The sequence below is a fragment of the Trifolium pratense genome, linkage group LG2, assembly GCF_020283565.1.
Source record: "Trifolium pratense cultivar HEN17-A07 linkage group LG2, ARS_RC_1.1, whole genome shotgun sequence".
NCBI classification, from domain to species: Eukaryota; Viridiplantae; Streptophyta; class Magnoliopsida; order Fabales; family Fabaceae; genus Trifolium; species Trifolium pratense.
The window spans coordinates 44,842,682-44,863,529 of record NC_060060.1 but is presented as its reverse complement, the minus strand read 5'-3'; the positions used below and the strand labels follow the sequence as shown (position 1 = coordinate 44,863,529).

Here is a 20,848-nt window from a genome sequence, read left to right as displayed (position 1 = left end):
CACACCTTACTCTTCAATCTCTTAACACAACTCTCTCTTCAATTCACAATTTACATCTCAAAACCATTTTCCACTCTCTACAACACTTACATATGGTATTCACTAGTAACAACAACTCTTCCTTTTCATACTCAATTTCATCAAAAGATTCTTCTTTCCACACATCATCACCGGACTCTGAGCTCCGATTAGCGGCGAGTAGTCCCAAGAAACCGGCAGGGAGAAAGATATTCAAGGAAACTCGCCACCCGGTATACCGGGGTGTGAGGAAGCGGAACTTAGATAAATGGGTTTGTGAAATGAGAGAGCCAAACAAAAAGACTAGAATTTGGCTAGGAACTTTTCCAACCGCCGAGATGGCAGCCCGAGCACACGATGTTGCGGCAATGGCATTGAGAGGTCGCTATGCCTGTCTCAATTTCGCCGACTCAGTGTGGCGGCTCCCTATTCCTATAACCTCTAATACAAAAGATATTCAAAAGGCAGCTACCGAAGCCGCCGAGGCTTTTAGACCAGAAAAGATTTTAATGACAAACAACATTGACACCGTTGTAGCTGTCATTGCTGCAAAGGAGCTGAGTATGTTTTGTGTGGAAGAGCAAGACGATGAAGAACTGTTGAATATTCCAGATTTTTTTAGGAATATAGCACTAATGTCCCCTGCACATAGTTTTGAGCATAACTATGAAGATTTTGAAGACTTTCAAGATGATGAGGTATCACTATGGAACTTTTAAATTTCATTTGTTTAGTTTACATTTTCTGGATTGTAGAATAGAAAATGTCTATACTACAACCTTTTTTATTAACAGTGAGAATATTGCATATACATAGGTTGAAATTGACAAGGATTTCCTTTTTGTAGCTTTTTTGTGAAGTAATGACTAATTTTGACAAGCATAAAATTAAAATGTTTCTCATCCTTTTTATTATATATGAAAGAAGACATTTAATTTTAGAATTTCAAAATATAATAATCTATTCAGTTGGAATTTCAACTTTTGACACAGAAAATAAAATCTATTGCTATCCTTACTTTGCTTACATTAAGTTGAAGGATGTAATATAGTGTCTCTTGTCTTATTCTTCTCTTCTCTTTTGTAGGATTTTAAAACAATGTCTGTTACCATTACCTGTGTTGTGACTGCAAATGGAATCCATTCACCAGATTTCACCGTGATAACAAGGACTGTGGTCGTTGCCGTGACTGCGAACCAAGCTCTTTTATGTCTGGTTTATTGGTTTTCTTCTTGGCAAGGAAAGGTGCAAAAGAATAATGAATGATCATTCTGAATTACTACTTAATCAGAAGCCAGTGATCACCAACTGTAGCAGTGACCGAAGGCAGCAGCAGAGAAACAAAATGCAGCTGCAGAACAAAAAAAAAAACAACTAAATCAACTGCAAATACAAAACTAAAATTCGTCTAAAAATACCGAAAGCAGGATAACAAAATGCCCCCCCCCCCCCCCCCCCCCCCCCCCCACACTAGAAGGAACCTGTTATATGTTCAAGAGAAAAAATACTCAGCAGAAAAAACCATACCAGAGCAGAAAGCAACACAGCCTGCTGACCGAAGCCGAACCAGAGCCAAAAATTTAACTGCACACTAATGCCATACCTACATGTAAACCACAATTACATCGACAGGCACAAAATTGCTATAAACCTTTCTATTTTCCCCTGCAACTGACATCATTGCTACGAGCGAGCTAAAATCTGGTGGGATGACCAGCCCCGGCCAATGGAAAATCACATACCATAAGCCTCACCAGTAAAATACTTTCATTCATCAATAACTGCACTGGCTTTGAATATAATGAACCTAGTGGCAAATATTAGCTTTACATGATAAAATGCCCTACTTTGGACCCACAGAAGAAAAACTAGAATACAATGTTTTAGATTACCACATGCACTTGGCCTTAAAGTCATTCTATTCTGCAACTTGGCCTTAAAGTCATCCCATTCTTATGCAGTAGAGTATTCCATCCAGTTTTGAATATAAAACAAAATAATTCTGAAGTTGATAGTCTAAAATATAAACTTAAAGTCAACTAATTTTACTATATTTAATACTGTCATTTCTTTGCTCTAAACAAAAAAAAAATGCTGTCATTTCTAAAATACTACATATTCTTTTAAAACTTTTTTTGTTCTCCAAGTATAAAACTCTCTACAAATGTTAAATACATTTATTACTCCTTTTTCTAAATATACCACTTCTGTCCCAAATTATAAGACAAAAAGGAAAAAATCACTTATTAAAAAAATCCAAAACATAATAATGTGAAGTATTTTGTTTGTATTTTTCTCGAAATATGTTGTATGGGAAGATATAAAAATAATTTTTATAAATAGAGACAAAGGGAGTATAACCTTTTCCTCCCCGAGCTCATTACCTAGTCTTTATACCAATGTGACAAAGTCCACCCTATAGTTCTCATCATTCCATTTCTTGTTTTCAATTTAATAGGAAGTTTTGGTGAAGGTTGTGGTGTTTTAGAAAGGGGCATGTTACTACTAGCACTTGTTGGTTCAAGTAACAAGTAGTTTGGTTATGTATCAGATTCAAACCCCCTTTAAAGAAAAACTAAAAGGAAGAAAGGGGATGGGGTTAGAATTTAGTGAATGTTTTGATTGACGGCGGGGTTTACAAAATCACGATTACACCGTGATTTTGTAAAAGTTGTAAAGTGTAGCTTTTGTCAAAATCATGGTGGCTCGTTGTAATTCTGTCAATCTCACCATCAATCGAAACATACACTGAAAAAAGTGCTGTGAAGGAATTGCAGATTTAAATTACAATAATAAAGTATGCCTCGTACATGAGGAAAACAAAGTTACAAATTCAAAAACATAGAAACCATCGCAATAAGCACTTACGAAAATGCTCACACGAGGAAAAGGAAAAGAAAAACAATTCTTCTAATATACAAATCAAAGTAAGCATATGAATAACCTTCATCTGATCCATCCTTCTGTGTCCTCCATTATTCAACAACACTATTTAACCTTCTTAAGAAGAGCAGAGGTTCTAAACTCAGCATCATCCCTTATATAACTCCACCAAAGGAATGTAAGAGGAATGTTTGCTGCATTCCATAGAGCATGAGCATCCACATATCCCTTGTAAGGAGGAAAATCATATGTCTCTAAGACCATAGCAAAAATTCCTCCCGCGACTACTATCCATAATTTCCATCGTGCCGGATGGCTGGAAACACCAGCCCAGATTGCCCAAATAAGAAGCTGGACAACAGCCATCAGCATGGAAACTTTCATGTTCAAACCTGAAAAAACAGTCAATGTATTAGCTCACCAGTCACTCTCCAACAATCAAGGAACTTATTCAATTATGTCGATATTCAGATAGAGGAACTTATTGTCACAAAAAACAATCAAGAAAATCATAAACCATGAATCTAAAGGGAACATTAAAATTATAAAACGTGTAACTCAAGAAAACAACAAAAAAATAATAGCATTGAATTTAAAATTAAAATATTACCATAATTCAGTTCGTAGAAATTCAGATACATGATGTGAGTTGTCACAAAAGCAACCAAGGGAGCAGAAACCATGACTCTTGTAGCCTCGTCCCTCACATTAAAAGCTCGAAGTATTGCTAGAATGAGGGAAAATCCAATTAAGGCCACAGCAGAAGAATAATTCAGCTTCTCTGTTAATTCCACAGCTCTACAGATAATAAAAGATTGAAATACACATCAAAACAGAAAAATAAAAATAAAAGGACAAATCCTTATTTAAGAAATACATTTTTTTTATTAATGCCTTGCGAGTTGCTACATTGTGTGTGATTGTGATGTAAGATGCTATGTATGTGTAATTGTGATGTAAAATTTCATTTTTATGTCAAAACATACAATACAAAGAAAATCAATATTAACACACAACAAAGAAACGACAACCGAGGCTTAACCTAATTTTAAAGCAGGCAAGAGTTACATGTAGGATAAATGGCCAACCTCGTTCATGCTACATCAGTAACATAACTAACACGTGTATATTTCTGTGAATATGTGAAAAACAGCAATAGTGTACACATAAAACTTAAAGGACCTTTGTGGGACAAAAGAACTTAAAGGACGGTAGGATGTATTTTGTTTTTAATATATACACCGGCCAACAGCCCAGACAACAATTAAGAACAAATAAAGTGAACAACTTACCTACTATGAAAAACAGCCCTCCACAACCATGCATTCATCGATAGAATCCCATAAATATGCCACAAGCCGGTGTACTCATAATATGCCTTCTTATCTGGCCTCAAAGGCAACTTGTAGTAAACAAGAATGAAGAAGGATACCCAACCATGAAACTGCATAGCAAGATTAAGGGCTGACAGAGCAACAGCCACAGGTTCCTGAAACATATATCCATTCAACAATAAGAAACCAAAACAACCAAATTAGCACACTATTACCATTAAATCTTTTATAGGACATTCATAAAAGAACCTGAATCCCATAAATGCGCCTAAATGGCCATTTTCCATGATACTTGACAGGTTTTTCACCAAGTTTTGTTCTTTCTTCCTCTCTGGCTAGCATGCAGTAATACCGACAATCAGTGCGACAGTCCCATTGTTTCCACTCCAGGTAAAGTGGTTCATGCATATACCATGGACCATCAATTGGTTTTCCATCTGATGAGAATTTACAATGTTGAAAACATCTATCCCCTACACACCCAGATTTCTCGCACTGTTCCACACAACCCCTGAAATTCAATAGTCACAATCAAAATTGATCAGATGCTAAAAGTTGAATATAAAGATATAATATTTTGTTAATATGCATGAAAATGACATAATAACTAATAACGGCAGTATTTAATAAAAAATAATAATAACAGCAGTAAATTTGGTAAGGCCATTGCTGGATCATTCAGCAGAGTATATACAGTTTTTGCATCTGCCATTCTGTTCCTTCTGTTCCTCTATTTTCTATTTGAGTATACATTCCATTCCTCATTTACTTATACCTGACAAGTGAAAATTTGGTTTTAGAAAATGTTTTCAATTTTCATTTCCTATTTGCAGTTTTAATTACAAAACCTCCAACTTGTTTTTATTTTCTTTACTGTTTTCAAAGGTAGAGAAGCTTTTAGAAGAGACAAGCATCTGAAATTATCCAGGTAGGGTTCAATTTGAACCTCGGAAACAAATTTTTAAAAAACCAGGGGGTGCTATGATAGAGAGGCCTGCCTGCAGGATCGGTGTATCTTGCCAATCCCACTGATTTCAAGGTTAACATCGCCAAATCCATGTGATCCTATTGGAGTGTGATAGAGCAGAAGAAATAATAACAGGAAAATAAATGGAGAACGAATGAAATGTGAGTATTGATATGAATATTCAGATGAGAGATGACTCTCTACAGACTACAACTGACCGAGAGTCTATGACTCCTAAGAGAATACTTCTCTACCCTCTTTCTAACAGAATGCTAACATGAATCTCCCATTGTTCTCTTCCCACATCACTCTTTGGACCCACGTTACACAACTGGGATCCAACCAGATTGCAATTCTGCATGCGATGAAAATCATTAAGGGGCCAAAAATCTTAAGATTCTGGAATCTTACAATGAAACAAGTGATTTGACTAACATACCCCACAGATTTTACATGCATGTTAGGTGATTTCCCAAATCTCACCGGATTGTGTTCAAGAACATGATCAAGATTTTTGCATACACTACAAACAATCATAAAATTGTATAATATTTCAGTAAGATCATAACTTTGAATATCATGTTATCCAAAAGTATAAGAGGGTACAAGGTTATGAAAACTTTTGGAATTTCTGTACCATTGTCCTGTAAAGTCGTGTTTACCAAATACCAAAATAATGTTTAAAGCAACTATTGTAATATCTTCACACAATTTAATATTATTATTATTGTTTTTGTTTTAAATATTCAAACCGAGTTATAAACCAAACCACAAAAACAATTGAAATGTTATGTATGCAAAAAATAAATCTAGACCAGACCATAATACAAAAATATAACATCACAAGTCAAAATTGACGGACAGATTAACAAATCACAAGATAAGTACATAACTCAACACACAAAAAGAGCATAACAAGTCCAAAATTGATGAACAAATTGACAAATCACAAGGTTCGAAAATTAGAAAAGAAGAAATGATGGTGGAATTGGGTTCCCCTCATTAGAGCTGGATTCAACACGGTAGAGCAAAGTTTTAGCTCATCAAAGTTTGGTTTATTCACCTCTATTATAACATAAGAAACTATCTTAGAATAAGACGATACTATGTTAGAGTATTGTAGTTTATCTCATAAAATTAGTTTTTATTATTGGAGTATCTTAGATTATCTCCTGAGATTAGTTTCCAATTTCAATATTACTTAGTTATTATTATGATTTGTTTCCTGATTTTCCTACTTATTTAGAATTAGGAGTTTTGTATTCCTACAGATAGGGACTAGTGTTCAGTCTTTTGTATCAAGATATTTATCAAGTTGTTATTAACAATATTACATGATTATCATATTCACTGCAAAAATGCAAGTTGCAAGAATGAATTTGTTCATGTTTTCTGATTTATGGCTTCATTTATACAGGCAGCTACTGATACTGAATACAGTTTTGTTCACCTCCTTTGAAGATGGATTCAATTAGTATGTTAGATGCATCTACAGAATGAAGTTATTCAACTGTGTGGTAAATGCTGCGCATTAAGGAACTTAAGCATTCCTTTGACTATGAGCATAACATGGAGACTAAAGCTGCCATGAAATCCTCAGTAAATTCAATTTTTTTGTTTAACTGGAGAGGTTTCAATGCAGCTAATACCAGAAAAGATTATCCCTTATAACCTTAAGTATACAAGCTTATCTATTCTTTAATCAAAGTTTTATGGTCAAACAGTTATGATATGCCACTAATTATTTTAAAATGAAAATAACTAGGTATGCCAACAAATATTTATATATCAATAGTGGTGTGCCACTACTTCAGTTCAAGAATTAATCAAGCAAGGAGTCCAACTAGACACGCCATCAAAATTAACAATAACTTCGAAAAGTTATGATATCTAATATATGAGAAGTTAGCCTTTTATTGATTGCATTGTCATGAATAAAGAGAAAACAGACCTCGGCAATGTTGCAATACACAATATATAGAAAACATTTGCTAAGTAAGGTTCTTTGTGGTTGGCTTGGTAAATTAAGAAATGCAGTAAACCTCAACCTTTTACACTCTTCTAAACAACTGACTCGATATTTCTAGAAAGTAAAGGCACGTGATGCTATGAAAAGTGCGGACAAAAAATATGGCAACAAGTCAACACTCTACATAGTTAAACGTTAGCCATAAAATGACAATAATAATGAAACATAAATGCCTCTGTTTTCTTGAACAACTCAATTTCAAAGATCTATATTGTTACTGTATACATTAATATTATACAAGCTGTGTCACATAACTAATGCCCATTATGCTGGCACAACGTTTCAAATTCACAGACTAAGATCAACCCAAAAGACCAAAACTGTGATTGTAATATCTTCGGGCACTCGAGTAAAGAAAACAGATAACCAGACACACACACACACACACAGAGGGGCGGGGGGGGGGGGGGGGGGGGGGGGGGGGGGTGGGGGGGGGGGGGGGGGGTGGGGGAGTTCCATCACACATTCGAAGCTTGACATAATTACAAAAATCTGCTCCCTGCATCTATTGCCAGTTTTGGAAATTCCAGAAATTATCAGAAGGAGTTAAACAAAGCAATGGAAATAAATGCAGGAAAAAACACTACAAACTAATCACATAACATGATTCATCTAAATTGAGCTATTCATTTCAGAGAATAAAGCAAGTAATCTAAACAACGATTAATAAATTGATGGCTGATATTCCAACACATCCAAGCTTTGTTACAAATGTTTACATAAACATCAACCATTAATTAATTCATCAAAGGTTCCGAATTGAGATTGTTCGTTATACTCTTTAAAGTGAATTGCTCACTAAAGACGAGTCAAATCACATAACAGAAGATACCATTATTTCAAATTAATTCTAATCTCACACTCACAATCCATATGATTAACAAATTATATCAAATCACCAAACATACCAAAAAAATGCATCACCCTTAATTGCACTAATATTTAAGCATGAGAATCCTATAAATCAACCAAAAAATTAACCACCTACTATTTTCCTCTAAAACCAAAGTATCCTTGTACATCTGCAGACACTAATCCCTAATCCCTCGAGCTAATTCAGATTCATTAAAAATATTTTAGGGAGACTATATATATATAGTAGTATAATCATTAAAAAAAAAAAAAACAAAACAAAAAAACAAAAAACCCTAGTCCACAATAATTAATCATCATATCCTAAAATATTTACAAATCAAAAAGGAAAAAATATAAATTCAAGTTTAAAATTTTAGGATAGCAATACAATTAATACACTTAAAAATAAAATTAATACACCAAATTAAATTGTAATAAGCCAAAATCATATCTAGCTCTTAGAGTAAAAATTCAAAGCAAAATCTTCGATTTAAGAGAGAGGGAGCTTACTTGTAAAGCGGATCGATTTCACCGTCGCTGGCGGCGATGAGGAGGAAGAGCGAACAAATGATGGCGAGGAGTATTAGAGAGCGAAAGATAGCCATCGGAATCGCTGAAAAGCGAAGTCAAAAGGAAGGTTATTCCCGCGAAATGGGAGAGGATGTTCGGAGGAGAATTGACGGAGAGTTTTGCATTGACGGAGGAGGTTGATTAAGGTTAATTAACGGTGGAGTACGGTGGAAGAGGTGGTGGTTGATCTAGAAATGGAAGGGTTAGGAACGAGTCAACTCGGAGCGAGTTGGAAGAGTGGCTATAATAACAGAAGCAGAATCTCGTGAAGAGGTGGTGATGATGATGATATCTCAGACAGACATAACATTATTGTTCTATTATTATTATTATTATTATTATTATTATTATTATTATTATTATTTTATTATTTATTATAGTAATAAATAACCTTGTTGTGTCATCAAAATTAAATGATACCAGTGCTAGTGTTTCTTTAATCAAAATTAATTAAGTACTACTACTAAATTAAATGGATACTAATTCAGTTGATAGATACCAGGGGTGTGTTTGATTGTTAAAAAATAACGGACTTGACAGGATAATTTTTGTTGTACCCAGTTTGATTTAAAACTGTTTATGAGATTGGACAAATTAGGTAGCAAGGGACAGGACAAAAACAAGATTTTTTGTCCCTCATAGAACCACGGGACAACTTTTTGTCCCCAGTACAACTATAAAAATATGAAAATACTCATTTTATTTTCGAATGTAAAAATATTATCGTCATATATCTCTCCAGTACAATTTTGTCATGTCCTGTATTATCTTGTTCTGTCATGTACTGTTTTGTCCAATTCTTGTTGTTTTACGAATAAAACTCACCCCTAGAAATAGGAATATTATTGACGAGTTGATTTTTCATTTCACTGTATTTGTGTTTATAACATGTGAGTCTAGTCATACTTGGCAAATGTATAAATAACTTATATTGGTAGATATTCCATCAAAATGTGATGGTTTTAATTTTTAAATAAATTGAGAATACTCCTCTATCTCATAATAATCGTCACATTGATTTTAATGCATTTAGAATGGTGTTATAGAGAAGTAGAAGTGGAGGTTTTAGTAATGAAGGTGGGCATAATTTTAAATGAAAAAATTTTAGGAGCGCACAAAAATTTGAAAAAATCAATTAAAAAGATTATTAGATGATGTCACTAATTATTTTACATTTAAATATTTTTATTTATGTGTTAAATAATTTTCGATCCTCCATAACTGTGATTGAAATGGGGCTGAAAATACTTAATGTCAGAATTTACTCTTAGGTTGAATTTTTGAGAACTTTTTATATACACTAGCTAGTATATTTTGAGCATTGATGATATTTTAAATAGTTCCCCACATTCACTTATCACCAATTAAAACTAAGTTCAATTTGTTTTTGTGACATTACATTATATGTGCAGGGGGTCGGAGTTCGAACTCCGAACATCCCATCATCTTAAGGGTGGAATTTCTCACCACTAGATTACTTGACGGAAGAAAAAAAAAAACTAAGTTCAATTCAACCTACCACACACAACACACATGTTACATACATAGGAGTATAAGACAATTAAAACATATTATTTTATTAAAATATACAAGTCAACGAACTCATTTACTCTCTCAATTTTAAGTAATTTTAAGTATACTTCTTTGTTCCACTATCGATAGAAAACTTGATTACAATGAGATTCATCACAAGAGTTACAAGAATTAGAATTTTCCTAATACTACCATTTTCTCGTGAACAAGAGATTCAATCAATAAGTGTTTCCAAGGTGTTACAATCACTTCCCAAACGCTATAGATTACCCAAGAGAAACCCTATAACACTCTAGCTTAGATGTTGGAAGAAGAACCCTAAAAACCTCACATCTTCTCTCTCTTGCGGTTGCAGAAAAACACATAACAACAATATATAGTTGTCAGCTGCGCCTCATGCACAGGAACCGACGCTACATGCAGCAAAGGCTCCACATGTAGTATGTTAATTGTTATGTTAGTTTTTTTACACCTTGTCGGAACTTTAACACCGAACCTCCAACTTCTTTAACCCTTAGTTTCAACTTTACCCAACTCTTTTTTTCTTAACAAGCCAAAATGAGATATATATTAATAAAACAGTCTCCCCAGCACAAGGTGTACCGAGAACGACTACAAATATTTACAAAGAGTCAAGGAAAAAAGCCATAAGTAAATCATACAAGTCCCAAACAAAGTAAAGGATTAGACCACCAGTTATGGTAGTTTGAGACTAAAGTCACACTCGTCGTCTTCAACCACCTATAGGAAAACAGTTTGATCTTATCCAACAATTGATGAGTAGTACTTGTTGAGCCTCTGAATAATCTGTGATTTCTTTCCGTCCACACAACCTAAACGTGAGTAAGCTAAATGAGCTGCAGAAAAGACCGACGTGCTCGAGAACCACCTGCTGATGAAGTGAACTGCAAAATGATCACACAAAGTAATGGAGTCCACCATAAGAATGTCAATCCACGAGCGAACCAATGCCCAAATTAATAGAACCAAAAGTACTGCAGGAAAGGAACAAGTGATGGGCCGACTCGACCTCTCCATATCCAGAAACACAAAAATGAGCTGTAGACGATAAGATGCCTCGGGTAACTAGGTTGGCTTTCGTGGGCAGCCGATCCCTCAATAAACGTCATGTAAAAATAGAGACCTTTAGAGGTACATGTTTGTGCCAAATAAGATCATAACTAGCATCCAAGAAAACTAAGTCCTGAGAAGTCAAAAGCTGGTAAGCACCACGAACAAAGTAGTCGTGGTCAGGAACATGCAACTAAAGTCACCAATCTAAAGGTTGAGCCTGCAAAGTGACATCAAGAAGTAAGACTTGACACTCCCCCAACATTTTATCCTCTCATGCCCACAACTGTCTCTGCCACACTCACGCCCCCCTCCTGTCTCCCACCCTAAAGAAGTCATCTCAACTACCGAGCCTGATTTGTTCTCTTACAAGTCAAACAAACGCCTAAACCTCTCACACAAACTCTTTTACCAATACCCTGTTGTGAAGTAATACTTCCTCCATACAACAATATATGTCATGTCACTTTAGCACTTTTAGCATATTAAGAAATGTAATTGGAAAAGAGAAATTATGAGTTTATTTGCAAAATTGTCATTCATTTATGATAAGGAAAAAATAAAATGAAGAATTGAAAGAAGATAGAGTAATAAATAGTTAAGGGTATAATATGAAAAATATCATTAAATGTTTCATTGGTAATGTAAAGAGACATATAATTTTGTACAATTTTTTTTCTCAAAGCGACATATAATTTGGTACGGAGGGAGTAAATGCACCGATTGACTAGCTAAGCCTAGTGGCTATAAATTTCACTCTTAAGGTGGATAAGTGAGATGACCGGAGTTCGAACTCCGACCCCCTGCATATATAATGGAATGTCCTGCCAACTGAGTTAAGCTGACAGGACAATCAGTTTGTTTTCTTTTGTTAGATCAGTGTCACTTTCTGTGTTGAATTCATTCATATTGATTGAAACTCTAACTTTAAATAGTCACCTCCTATAGTAAAATTGCCGCTATTAAATAGTAAAATTGATATTTTTTTAATTTCAATGGATTACCACTTCATCTAAAACAAAAAATATTATATCTTTCTAAATATTATATATTTCCTTCGGTCACTAATATAAGGGAAAAAAAAACTTTTTAGGTTTATTAAAAAACTGATATATCTAATTTATAACATAAACTAATGAATTTAAAAAGTGGTTTTTTTTTTCTTATAACATTTGATCGAAAAAGTATAGAATCATCAATTTTTTTTCTTTCTATTGATACAAAAATCTAGAAAAGGACAAAAATCACTAGGGTCACCCAGTGGGAACCCGCAAAAAATACTCATAACGATTAGGGTAAAAACCCGCATTTTGGATATGAAGACGAATATGTGTAATTACCCGCAAAAATGAACGGGTACGAGTGCGGCTACGGGTACCTTAGTACCCACCCCACCCCATACCCACATAATATATATTTATTTATTTTATATATATATATTATTTTATAATAACATATATTTATCGGATTTAAAAAATACAACACTATTAAACTATTATGCATTTTTAATAAAATGTTTATTTATAACATAATACAAGCACAATGTGAATATGTCAACAAAAAAATGAACTTTAACTTGATGTTAATCAAATTTTTGTTTATAAATTTCATTGGTCAACATTAAAATCTTAAAATCTGTAAAAAAAAATAAATTAATTATATTAAAACGATATAATATTTTATAATAAATCGATTTATTTTTAGTAAAAATACAGGTAACGGGTACGAGTCTGTGTACTTAAGTATCCATAGAGTATGAAGACAAGTACAAAGATTGTTACACACGCAGGTATGAGTTCGAATATTTTTCCAAATTGTGAGTATGTGGATGAGTACTATAGTACCTAAACATTGTCATCCATGTAAATCACACATGTCATCATGTGTTTATTCATTCGTGTCGCATGAATCAATAAAAAATTCCATTTCTCAACTCTCATTCATTTCATTCTTCTCCTTACTTCACGCCATTTCCATCTCCACCGATTCTCCTCAACAATGGCCTCTATAACAACAACACTATGCCATTACCACATCCCCCTATCATCATCCTTCAAAATCCACAAACCAACACACTCACTCCCACTCCCACTCTCACACTCCCCGCGTCATCTCATTCACCCCTTCAAATTCCAACCAAAAACCATTCCATCTCGTTTTCTTCTTTCCCAACCGCCACGCGCCTATGTCACTGGACCAGCATCCGACCCGAATGTTGCTGACCCGGATCCGAAACTTGACGGATTAATACAAGGGGAACCATACATACCAAGGGTTATTACATGGGAGCTTCTCTCTTTTCTTCTTGTTAAGCATAAATTTCGTCTTGCTGTTTGTGTTGCTTCTCTCTTTGCTTGCACCACTTGTACCCTATCCATGCCCATTTTTTCTGGTAATGTTTTTTGTTTTTTTCTTTATGATGATTATTGCGTACACTCCACATGTTTTTGTTTATTGAAATAGTTATTTGTCATTTTGTTACTTGAATGAGACACTTCGTGGATGTGTTTGCAATTTCGATACATTTAAGAATTATAGTGATAACTCCTCAAACATTAGGAACCAAAATAATAGTTAGTTGGTCTAGTGGTGATTGACGCTGGACTTGGTAGGGAAAACCATAGTTCGACCCCCCACAACTGTGATTGGGAGGGGGCTGAAATCACTTGATGCCAAAACTGACCCCCAGACCAGATTAGACGGTCTGGTGGGCTGGATACTGTTGGTGAAAACAAAAAAAAAATAGTTGTTTTACCCGCAATCTATCAATTATATAACCATGTTTGATGTGCTAAAAAAATAAGGGACCGGAAAAAACAACTCTAGTTATACTGTGTTTGATTTTTGAATTGTTCTTGGGATTATACAAATTGGGCGTTAGAGACCGGATAAAATCTGAAATTTTTGTCTCATTAAACTACAAACAATTTTTTGTCCAAAGTACAAGTTTTCTAAAAGACTGTAATAACCTTTTGTCCATCAAATATCGTACAAGATAACAAGTTATGCAATATCTTAAAAGTTTGTCCTCGGTTGTTGTGTCATGTGTGTTGTTTTGTCCGGTATTTAGTTTTTGCAAATCAAAAACACCCAAAAGGATAAAACTTAGGTCAAATTGTTAACTAAAAAAAGTTGTTAAGAAGATTCACCACATATAGCCTAATTTGACTTAGCAACTTAGCCTAAGGGAAATTTGGATGCTTATCTGACCCAATGCCAATGCTCATGTATGATTTCATTGTTGATTATGTTATATTCATTCTTATGTGTTGTTGTATTCTTAGGACGGTTTTTTGAAGTTCTTATTGGTGTCAGACCCGAGCCGTTGTGGAGTCTTCTCAGTAAAATGGGAGTTCTGTATGCACTAGAGCCACTTTTTACAGTTATTTTTGTTATAAACATGAACATAGTGTGGGAGAAAGTTATGTCAACACTAAGAGCTCAAATCTTTGGAAAATTATTGATTCAGAAGGTAAAATCGAATCTATATAAGCTTTTCTTCTCATTTTTTATTAGTTATTTATTACAATGTGTTGGTTGTTTGAATTATCACATAGAAGATATTTTGCTTTGGTTGTTTAATAATATGATGTACTTTTTTATTTATGCAGGTTGAATTTTTTGACAAATACAAGGTATGTACATGTAATCATTTAAACTATACATGCTTTTATTTTTCCATTTTTTATAGGCAAATGTTAGTAATTAGTTGTTACTTGTTATGTTAGTACTTTCTCCTTCACCAGGGTTTGAACTCCGGTCCTTTAACTACTTTAACTCTTTTTCGCAGTCACTTTATCACTATTGTGCTAGCTCTCATAGGATAATTAATATTTTTATTTCACTAATTTTAGTAAGCTATATAATACAACATTTTCTCTTTGATTTATATTATGCTAATGGAATAGGTGCAAAACTTATTGCACTTTCTTTGGTTTATTCTTGTAGGTAGGCGAAATCACTGGTTTGTTAACATCTGATTTGGGTTCTCTTAAAAATATTGTCAGTGAGAATGTTTCAAGGGATCGTGGATTCAGGGCATTATCTGAGGCAAGCAACTCTAGATCAATGAGAAGCGAGCTTTATATTTCCCATATTTAAGCATGTGTATGGTTCGTTTCGTTCCTTTATCACTTTGTTGGGATGACTTTCCTTCATTTGTTGAGGAATGACTTTTGTTTGCATATGGAAGAATTGATTCCTTCTTATATTGTCACTTAGGTTGTATTCATGCATATATGATTTACATATTGCTGGTCATATTCATTTCTGCTTTTGTTTACCTTGTTTTTGTAGGTCACTGGAACAATGTTCATACTTTTTACTTTATCCCCTCAACTGGCTCCAATTCTTGGTGCTCTGATGATCGCAGTTTCCGTTTCAATCGGTAAATTTCTATTGTAGTTGGTCATAAAAACTCATGACCAGTTGTTACTTTTAGGTAGTGTTGTTAAATAGCGGCTATAACATTGGTATAGCATAGTGGAATTTTAACAAATCGTTTTTATTCAGCAATACACTATTTACTACAAAATGATGTCAAATAGCACATAGCAGCATTTTAGCTCTGTTGAACAGTGAAATTTGATAAATCTCGCATTTTCTGTGATCCGCGATTGACAACACTGGTTTTAGGATTCCTTCAACACTGTTTTGGTTTAAAAATAGTATACTTATATGAACTGACTATGTAGCTTGAATACTAAATCCATCACTATGAAAAAAAGATTTTGATATTTGTCATTTTATGTCTTCTTCCCTGCTGTTGATTTTTTTTTTATATATTTTTTTGGTTCGCTGAAGCTGTCTACAAGAGATCAACTTTGCCTGTTTTTCAAGAACATGGTTTGGCCCAAGCATCTATCTCTGATTGTATAACAGAAACTTTTTCTGCTATTAGAACAGTGAGTTCGTAGTAGTTCATATTATGATGAGCATTTTAAAGGCTTGGACCTGTAATTATATGCTGAAACCGTGATTTACATACTTACAGGTGCGATCTTTTAGTGGAGAAAAGCGCCAAATGTTTATGTTTGCTAACCAGGTAAGCTTATTCGAGAAATGAACTGATAGCTGTTGTCGGAAATGTATGACATACTCTAGATACTTATAGGTTAATTATGAGTTCCATACAGGTTCTGTCCTTCCAATCGAGTGGTATAAAGCTTGGAACTTTCAAATCTATTAACGAATCCTTGACTAGAGTAGCTGTTTATATTTCTTTAATTGCTCTGTATTGTCTCGGAGGAAGCAAAGTTAAGGCGGTAAGTAAATCTATCTTGTGTGATCATATACGTCTTTCTCTTATCATTCTTTTGCAAGGATTTTCCATCATTGAAATCATTCAAAACTCTTGGTTGCTGTTAATTCTTGCTCTCAGGGTCAACTCTCTGTTGGAACTATGGCTTCTTTTATTGGATATACATTCACTTTAACATTCGCTGTAAGAAAATTTTGTATTATTGACTTCTTGTTATACTTTAATTTTTCATCCCCTCTTTGCTGTCTGATATTATTCTGTCTTTCAGGTTCAAGGATTGGTTAATACTTTTGGCGATCTTCGTGGATCTCTTGCGGCTGTTGAGAGGATCAACTCTGTTTTGTCTGGAGTTCAAGTTGATGATGCCCTTGCCTATGGCTTAAAAAGAGAACTAAACCAAAAAGCAGTGAACGATGAAAACCTTAAATTGTTCTTCTCTGATAGTTCTTCTGAGAAAAACCAAAATAATCATTTACATTACATGTCAGCATTAAAAACGTCGACAAATCTGTTTAGCTTAGCTTGGTCTGGAGATATTTCTCTTGAAGGTATATATCTCTTTTGCAATTTATTATCCCTGAAGTTGTGTTGTCCTGAATGTATGATTTTTATGTCAACAGCCATGTTTGCTAATGTTTTTGTAATGGGAGCTTCCTCATCTTGCTTTTTCGTTTCTTGTTATGAGATGAACTTCCAAAGTTCCATAACTAAATGTATTAATTTTCTTTTGAGGAACTTTGACTGTGCAATGATTTATTTACGCTTTCCCGCCTTGTCGGTACATTGTAATCATAATTCTCAAAGATTGAATAATAGTTGTTAGAAAATAATATGTCTATATGATAATATCTTGGTTCATCTATCTTAGAATTGGGCTGCGTTTAACTCAATCCTTACAAAACTGGTTTGTAAGATGAGGACTGACCCCACTTACAAAGTAGTGGGAGTTCAGGAAGCGTCCCGGGTTCAACTTCCATGGACAGCAAAATTTTTCTATTTGTCCAAGGGGCATAGGGGGGCGAGAAGACTGTGAGTAACAGCACCGGCGCTGTGTGAGATCGGGCTGTTACACGCACAATTCCTCATTCTTTGAAACGGTTTAATATTACATTGGTATAATAGATCTGATTTAATTTTTCCTTCTGTCAATGACTATGCTTGTATTATACTGCAGATGTTTATTTCTCTTATCCTCTAAGGCCAGATGTGGAAATTTTGCGTGGCTTAAACTTAAGACTAAAATGTGGAACTGTAACTGCACTAGTAGGTGCTAGTGGTGCAGGAAAGAGTACAATAGTACAGCTATTGTCTCGTTTTTATGAGGTTTGATTTCTATTTCAGAATTTGTAAGTTCAAGTTACATTTAATTTGTGTCTTGATATTTACATTTAATTTGTGACTTTTCTTTCTGTAGCCTTCAAGAGGTTGTATAACAGTTGGTGGAGAAGATGTCCGAACATTTGATAAAAGTGAATGGGCCCGAGTTGTTTCTATCGTAAATCAAGTATGAAAACTAAAATAGGCAAAAAATAATTATCATGTTTGGTTTTAAACATCTTCATTTGTTTACAAATAGTAATAATATTAAGATATGATATGACAGGAACCTGTTCTGTTTTCCGTTTCTGTTGGAGAAAATATTGCATATGGACTTCCAGATGACGATGTTTCTAAAGACGATGTGATTAAGGCAGCAAAGGCAGCAAATGCTCATGAATTTATAATTTCACTTCCACAGGTTGGTTTTTATTGTAGGTATGCAAATTCTGTTATATATAGTTACAATATATAAATGATTTACCTTATCGTTGATTGTTTCTGGAAAGGGCTATGATACACTTGTTGGTGAGCGTGGAGGCCTACTGAGTGGAGGACAAAGACAGGTAAAGACTTATAATAGCCATTGCGTGAACACCATTCTCTTGCATTAGAACGTGTGTTCTTGACACTGTTGTTCCTAAATTGCAGAGAATTGCCATTGCCCGAGCTCTTTTGAAGAATGCTCCTATCCTTATACTTGATGAGGTGATATGTTTGTTTAATTCTTCGTATTTCTTTGTACTCTGTGTATCATTTTTGTACCAACAGTAAGGTTAGATTCACTTGAGTTGAGGCAGAACAACATACAGCCACAACTTTCTTTAAGTTGACATTGATCCGACTTTGTCCCAGTTTAAATTAACTTCAAGCTTATAGCTGCTTCTCGATTGAAATAAGTCTATGGTTTTTCACTTGCAGAAAAATCCCATAGATAACGTAAAGGAACAAACCGTTAAAAAAATTGAGATGCAGGAGTTATTTTTAATGTATACAAGAAGTTGTAGTTTAAAAACTTGATAACAATAGCGGTTTGTTAAAATTCCGCTACACTATAGCCACTACTTGACAACACTGACTGAATCCATATATGTCGCATCAATTTAGATATTCTTTGTTCCTGCAGGCTACAAGTGCGCTGGATACCGTCAGTGAGCGATTGGTCCAAGATGCTCTCAACCGTTTGATGAACGGTAGGACAACATTAGTCATAGCTCACAGATTAAGCACAGTACAAAATGCACATCAAATTGCGCTATGTTCAGATGGGAAGATTGCAGAATTAGGCACTCATTTTGAGTTATTGGGTAAGAAGGGCCAATACGCTTCATTAGTTGGCAATCAAAGGCTTGCATTTGAATAGATTATTACGAAGGTCTTAGCATTTACTGTTATACAAAATAGCAATAAATGAAACATGGAGCTGGATAATGAAGGCTTGAGGTTGCTTGAGAAGTATATCACAAGGAGAAATTACAAAATAGAAAGGAAAAAAAAAAGGAAATCTTGTAATTAATGTTTTATGGCATTTTGTTGTACAAAGACCTCATTTTATGTTCATCAAATGATATTATAGTTTGGATTAATAAGATTTTATAATTTCATTGTTATTTTGATGTCCATAAATGCGTCAATGAGGTGTTGGCACACTGGTAAGAGTTTGATCTTATAATTTGAAGGGGTAAAATTCGAATCCTTTTAGTACGGTTGTAAATTACAGCCATTTAAATTGCAGGGTAAGGAAATGGTTCTGCACAAGTTGCATTGTTAGAAGTTGAGGAATAAGTTTGTAGGGTACTACACTAGATACATTTATCTTGATTCATCATTCTAGTTTTGCACTTATTGTGAACTTGTGTTTGGAGTTCTGGTTGATGCATGTGTACTTTATGTGTACTTTTGTGAACTAGTTTTGCAGCTCAATGCTCTCTTGTGAGACAAGTTCTAATATGCATCACCCTACAAAACGATGCAACTTACACAACCCCCAAAAGTCAACATTTTTGCTAATATCCATACCATGGACCCTAGTCAAAACACACACACACACACACACACACACACCATATAATAGCCAATTTGGATCCTACAAGTTGGATCATGACTACCCATTTCCAATTAGTGTCCTCTTCTCTCTTCAACAATGTTTCCTTGCTGGTCATGCAAAGCAGATCTACTATCTCATCTTGGAATTTTTAAGGTATGTTTAAATTAAATTAGTTGATCTTGCTTTATCAATTAGTGTTCAATTGGTGTTTAGTTGCTCCAAATTCAACTGGGTTAATGTTTGTTAATTTTGATTTTGCGTAGTCCTTGAAAAATAGTGGTTATTAGTTCACTATCCAGTGGCAACATGGATGATTCACCTGAATCAATTCAGGTGTGTGTGCATTTTGTAATTGTTTACATTATGTAGTGTACAAGTTGTAGTAAAAAAGATTAAATCATAGAATGTTGATTATGCAGCATTTCTTACTTCAAAATGGTGAGCCTGAGGTTCAAAGTGATGAGGTTTTATTTTTTACAATTGGTATGCAAGTTTCCATGGTTTTGCCGCAAGAAAACATGTCGTATTAAGGAGTAAAGTAAATGGAGAATTAACTCAATTGACTTTTGTTTGCTATAGACAAGGCATTGCCAAAGAGACTAAATTTCCTTCAACAAGTAGAAGACGTGTACCAAGAAATCGCACCAGATACGGTTGTCCGGCTAAGTGTTATGTTCACATTCATAAAATAACTGGTAGGTGGTTCTTCAAATTGTTCAACAACACCCATAACCATGCCTTGTTGGATGATCAATTTATGGGTATGTTACCGGGTCATAGAAAGATGACAGAATATGACATTTGGCGTATGAACCACATGAGGCATGTTGGAATAAAGACCAACCATATCTTTGGGTTGTTTGCTAGTGAAGCTCGGGATTTGAAAATGTTGGTTTTCGAAGGAAAGATATGTACAATATGCAGGGAATGTTGTGCTTAACTTCTTCTACAGATGCCAAAGCTG

At 34.4% G+C, this 20,848-nt stretch overlaps 3 protein-coding genes across 5 annotated transcripts; 2 read left to right on the top strand and 1 right to left on the bottom strand.

The window, feature by feature from the left end:
* On the top strand, positions 1-2,025 carry LOC123908289 (dehydration-responsive element-binding protein 1C-like). Its single transcript, XM_045958878.1, has 2 exons — positions 1-716; positions 1,105-2,025. Exons 1-2 carry the CDS (start codon positions 93-95, stop codon positions 1,282-1,284), a joined length of 804 nt encoding a protein of 267 aa, XP_045814834.1. The 5' UTR covers positions 1-92; the 3' UTR covers positions 1,285-2,025.
* Positions 2,026-2,779: 754 nt separating this feature from the next.
* On the bottom strand, positions 2,780-8,964 carry LOC123908288 (post-GPI attachment to proteins factor 3-like). Its single transcript, XM_045958877.1, has 5 exons — positions 8,597-8,964; positions 4,485-4,746; positions 4,194-4,390; positions 3,512-3,699; positions 2,780-3,293 (listed from the first exon to the last, which is right to left on the bottom strand). Exons 1-5 carry the CDS (start codon positions 8,689-8,691, stop codon positions 3,007-3,009), a joined length of 1,029 nt encoding a protein of 342 aa, XP_045814833.1. The 5' UTR covers positions 8,692-8,964; the 3' UTR covers positions 2,780-3,006.
* Positions 8,965-13,129: 4,165 nt separating this feature from the next.
* Positions 13,130-19,447, top strand: LOC123909146 (ABC transporter B family member 28-like). Of its 3 annotated transcripts, XM_045959921.1 has the most exons (16): positions 13,130-13,652; positions 14,545-14,732; positions 14,872-14,895; positions 15,209-15,310; positions 15,557-15,647; positions 16,064-16,164; positions 16,254-16,304; positions 16,396-16,524; positions 16,641-16,703; positions 16,789-17,068; positions 17,695-17,843; positions 17,935-18,024; positions 18,124-18,258; positions 18,347-18,403; positions 18,489-18,545; positions 18,964-19,447. In XM_045959921.1, exons 1-16 carry the CDS (start codon positions 13,259-13,261, stop codon positions 19,198-19,200), a joined length of 2,148 nt encoding a protein of 715 aa, XP_045815877.1. In that variant the 5' UTR covers positions 13,130-13,258; the 3' UTR covers positions 19,201-19,447. The 3 variants fall into 3 exon arrangements, with proteins under 3 accessions (XP_045815877.1, XP_045815879.1, XP_045815878.1); XM_045959923.1 differs by lacking the exon at positions 13,130-13,652 and having other exon boundaries at positions 14,622-14,732; positions 15,268-15,372; XM_045959922.1 differs by lacking the exon at positions 13,130-13,652 and having other exon boundaries at positions 14,711-14,732; positions 15,209-15,372.
* The last annotated feature ends 1,401 nt before the right edge of the window (positions 19,448-20,848 follow it).